This window comes from Oratosquilla oratoria, chromosome 11 (genome assembly GCF_046742065.1).
Source record: "Oratosquilla oratoria isolate Oo_2021 chromosome 11, ASM4674206v1, whole genome shotgun sequence".
Taxonomy (NCBI): Eukaryota; Metazoa; Arthropoda; class Malacostraca; order Stomatopoda; family Squillidae; genus Oratosquilla; species Oratosquilla oratoria.
Genome location: NC_134787.1, coordinates 58,448,656 through 58,453,655, shown reverse-complemented (window position 1 = coordinate 58,453,655; position 5,000 = coordinate 58,448,656). Strand labels below are relative to the sequence as shown.

At 43.6% G+C, this 5,000-nt stretch overlaps 1 protein-coding gene across 3 annotated transcripts in view; it reads right to left on the bottom strand.

Annotated features, from left to right (window-relative positions):
• Positions 1-5,000, bottom strand: part of unc-13 — a 136,438-nt gene that overhangs the window by 46,136 nt on the left and 85,302 nt on the right. For 2 of the 3 annotated variants that reach the window (XM_076192940.1, XM_076192941.1), the window contains one exon: positions 1,570-1,676. In XM_076192940.1, coding sequence (XP_076049055.1) covers positions 1,570-1,676 — 107 coding nt within the window. Of the gene's footprint in view, positions 1-761; positions 869-1,569; positions 1,677-5,000 lie in introns of all 3 variants that reach the window. The other variant, XM_076192939.1, reaches the window with a different exon arrangement.

Below are 5,000 nucleotides of genomic sequence, written 5' to 3'. Positions count from 1 at the left end.
GGCAAGATCAGTAACAGATGCAAATGATAAATAATAATAAAAAAAAAGGCGTGTCACCGGCAAGACAGATGACATTTGCACAAAATGGTACGCGGTGGAAATGGTGAAATAAAAATGTGTGGTGCTCGATATTAAACATGTGGTGGTTAATGGTGGTAGATTTGGTAGATTTGGAAAGTGTGGTGGTGGTGGTGGTGATGGTGGTAGTGGTAGAAGAATATGGGCTGAGACGGGTGTTGGTTAAGGACTCCTGAGCTGGAAGTATTCTGTAGGACCCTAAGACTTATCATGGCCTCATTTCGCCAAATCAGTTCTCTCAAACGTTGTTAATGAATCTTCGGTTACATTGATTTACAATAGTCATTGTTTGGAAGTAAAGTTATTACTTTAACAAACATTCTTATTGCACAATAGAGCTTAAGGATCACGTGATTGACTGTTTGACTTAGGTTAATAAGATAATGACTAATAATATGTTAAGCACCAAGGAACTATTTATTTGGCTGGTTCCCTGAATGATTTAAACCTTGTTGGTGAATTAAGCTGTCGACAGAACGTGTCAACGACTTAAAGGAAAAAATCGACAAAAGTCTTCCAGCCCAAGAGCTTCAAGGTTTAGCTTCAAGTCGAGGAGTCCAAAACCAGAGGGTCCTTAGGGAACCCGTCCGAGCCGCTGCTAGGGCGGCTAGCTAGTGGGTGCTGCCGAACGGACAGATATCAAAGCTTGAAAGGTCCTCCGCCTCACGATCCCCGGCCCTGACCTGTGACTGCTATCTTGCAGGACCAGTGCGACGTGCCTTCCAGCACGTTTGCCTCAGCCTTCTCGAGGCAATCTATATGCGTATCGGGGTCCACCTGGAATGTCATCCTGCGGGAAGAGGAGCACACCCAGCACTTGTTAGCACCGCTACAGTTAATACAACTGCTGTTGCCAATGCTGGGATGCGACAGCTGCAGCCAGAACAGCTGCACACACAAAACCAGCATTAAGCCCAGCCCTACTACTATTGTGTGGCAGCTGCTTCGTGGACCTGCTACCGCCGCCGCTGCCGCCAGCACCGCCACTTTCAGCTGCCGCTAAGGAAGCTGCACATGCTGCTGACAACTGGGGTCATGGCGGCGGGCGACGATAGAGCGATGTTGCAGCATATAGATCTTCTGCTGCGTTGACGACCTGTGTTCCTCCTCCTGAAGCCTCGGGCCGTCGAGGTGCGGGTCGCCGGAGCACTCTGTCTATGACTGATACAACACGGAGCTCCCTCGAGGTGCCTGTAGCACCCCTGCCCGAACGACCCACGGCTCCGCTTTCCTTGCGCACCCCGCACTCGACAACCCGAGGGAAGAGGAGGAGGAAGGAGAAGAAGCAGTTTAGATGAGGAGACCAGGAAAGCCATTGCACATTTACACCTCCTCGTCCTTCTACAGGAGCAAGCACGTAGAGGACACGAGGAACACGGCGGGCAACAGGTGAGGATCCCGAGAATCAGTAGTGCACAACAACGACGTCCACAAACAATTGAGACAACCACTGGACACCAGACAAATCAAGCGACCGGGGCCTCAACCAACCTGTGATGGCAATCTTAGCTGACCATTTGCTCGTACCGTCCAGCACCGATTGGTTAACGGACTTCATGTGGCCTACGTGGCTCTTCTCCTCCACGCTAAACACATCCCTATTCATTAAGAAAATAAGGTTCATATTCGGTTAGACGGAGAAGAGGCGGGTAGGCCCCTCGTACAGCCACTCTGTGTGAAAAACTGTGGGGTTAATCTATGTAAAGGAATAACACAAAGGTTTATGTTAAAATTACGGCACGGAAACACATGTATACGCATGCACGCACATAGTCACATGCACTTATGCATGTATGCACTATGAGGAAAGGTTATAGCTACTGATCACGAGTTCAGTACGTAATCCAAAACCATGGTGAATCAATTACTCTCTCTCTCTCTCTCTCACACACACACACGCACACACACACACACACACACACACACATATGCATTCACATGAACGGACACACATGCGCACACACCTGCACATGCGTACACACACACACACACACACACACACACACACATGCAATCACCTGCGCCCACACACATGCACACACACTTATACTCATACACACACATGTGCTCACACATACGCGCGCGCGCGCACGCGCACACACACACACACACACAAGCGTATAGCTTTCTCTCTTTCTCTCTCCTTTTTCTTTCTTATATTCTATCTTTATATATGTATACATACACACCCATACCCACATCTACCCATCCTGAAATTAAATGATGCATAAACATAAAGCACACCCACCCACACACACGCGCACGCACACACACACACACCACATAAATACATATTGAATATTATACATAGACACATCATTACATTTGCACAAAATAAATAGAAATGCATATTAAGGACACAGCCACTCTTTTGCATATACAGAAAAATCAACTGAACTCTGAATCCAGTTAAAATAAATAATTTAAATCTACATGAATATACAATAGAGGCTATTACTCACAATTTGTAAATACATAAGATCATTATGTAAGAAAATCTGTAAAACAATCATTATGTATAGATTGTACATCATTAACTAAAGTAAAATCATTAACAATAAATAGAATTGAGTGCTGAAATTAATAAGGCGAAATGCTATTTTACACTTAGGTAGAATTTATCTTGTTTGAAAATTATATCAAAATTCAAATGCTGTTTTATATTGACTATACTTAGACACACTTATGCTTTGGTAAAGGGAAACACATATTTCTCATATACAAATAAGTAACTTTATGCCACTTTTTCCTTTCTTAACATTATGTAATATTACATAAGTACAAATAAAACAATCACATATGTTTTTGTGCATAACGAAAAGGTCCTATAGTCACCAGTTTACGCCCTGTTCACACTAGCGGTTCGAATCGCGACGGTTCAGTTACAACGTAAGTCAATGGAAGCGTTCACACAAAACCGCTGTTTTTTGACTATGCGGTGCCGCGCGGTTCAGACCGCTAGTGTGAACAGGGAATTAATGTCAGGCGAAACTAGCCCCGCCCTCTTTCCGCCCTGACCAATAACGGTCGGTCTTGAGGTGGTCCAAGGTGACGGTGATTGGTGGAGGGCAGAAATGGGGCGTTGGCTCGTTTCGTCTGAAGTGACTAAACTTCGATTATCTGCAGCAGTGTTTCCTAACCTTTTATTCAGGCGACCCCAAAATGATCCTCACGATATGACCGAACCCCACTAATCTATTTGTTTATATGTTAATATATATATGGTTATTGCATTGAATTGATACAATTTTGAAAAAAAAAAGGACATACAAGGTTGTCTTGGGGACGGACACAAAAATTTGACCCACGATTTATCACAACGCTGCAAATATATCTTCCGAAGTTATTTATACAACAAAGTTTTCTAATGGTACTTCTTTTTCTTCTTGTTTCTTTTGTAGGATCCACAAAAGAAATGCATAATAAAACTAGTACTAGACCGATTTATAATCAAGATAATTTTTTTTTTTTTTTTTTTTACCAATGTCTGATATTCAAGAAAGGCATATATACAAATGAAGGCAGTGCATTGATATTTAAACGATGCCAAAATGATGGACGAAGCTATTTACAACGATTGATATAAAGCTTTCATACTTGCATACATTGTCAACGAGGCATTGTATAGGTGCCTAGTAGTAAGTGTGAATGAGATATTAAAGAACACAAATCTCCTGTGGAGTGAGGGGTTGTGTGGTCACAAATTTGCTTGAATGAAGAACCCGCCACCGAAATAAGCAAAGACAGATGTACTACGTATTCAACCAGTGCTCTATGCATGTATATATGCATGCGCACGTACCCACGCACGCATGCACACACACACACACACACACACACACACACACACATGCACACGTGCGCGCGCACACATACATATACAAGCAAACAAACACAGACACAGACACACATGCATACATTCACGCATTTAGACACGCACGCACGCACACCTACACACATACATTCACGCACACAGATACAAACACACATATATACATGAACATACACACACGCACACACACACACATACACACGCATACATACGTAAACACACGCACACACGCAAACACAACACATACACGCACACACACACGGATATAAACACACACATACACACTCGCACGCACATATCAACACACCCACACACACACGCAAACACACTCACACAGACACATACAGGCACACGTGAACACATACACACACACGCGCACACACACACACACACACACGCATGTGCGCCCGCAGGATAAAAACGCTGAAATCATTATTTTCATAATAGTATACATATCTAACATATCTAGTATTCAGATACACCTACTACTTGCCCGCTCAAAAAATTAGTACGCAAATGTAATGCAGTTCACTCCCCATACTGATGGTTTGGCGAGTGCTATATAACGATACAGTCAGTAACGTATCACTTTGGCATCATGATTTGTATATTGGTAACAAACGATTAGTATGCTAATCTATTACGTTTGTAGTACACAAAGTTACTAAATGAATTAATAAATGAAAATATTTCCCTCAGTGCTTGATAGAAGGGTCTAGTCCTTGGAAAAGTAAGAGTGTGTGTGTGTGTGTGTGTGTGTGTGTGTGTGTGTGTGTGTGTGTGTGTGTGTGTGTGTGTGTGTGTGTGTGTGTGTGTGTGTGTGTGTGTGTGTGTGTGTGTGTGTGTGTGTGTGTGTGTGTGTGTGTGTGTGTGTGTGTGTGTGTGTGTGTAGATTTAATCAAGTCAAAAAAGGGACCAATGACTGGGGTACCTGGAGGCCCTGAAAGATGGACATCAGAGAGGAGTGTCTCCCTCCTCCCCATTTCCATAACTCGTCAACCCCCTAACATCCATCTGGATGTGCAGCCCCGATAGGCTGACACTCGATCTCCGGACCAGCTTCATCTGCACTTCCTTTACCTTTTCACAC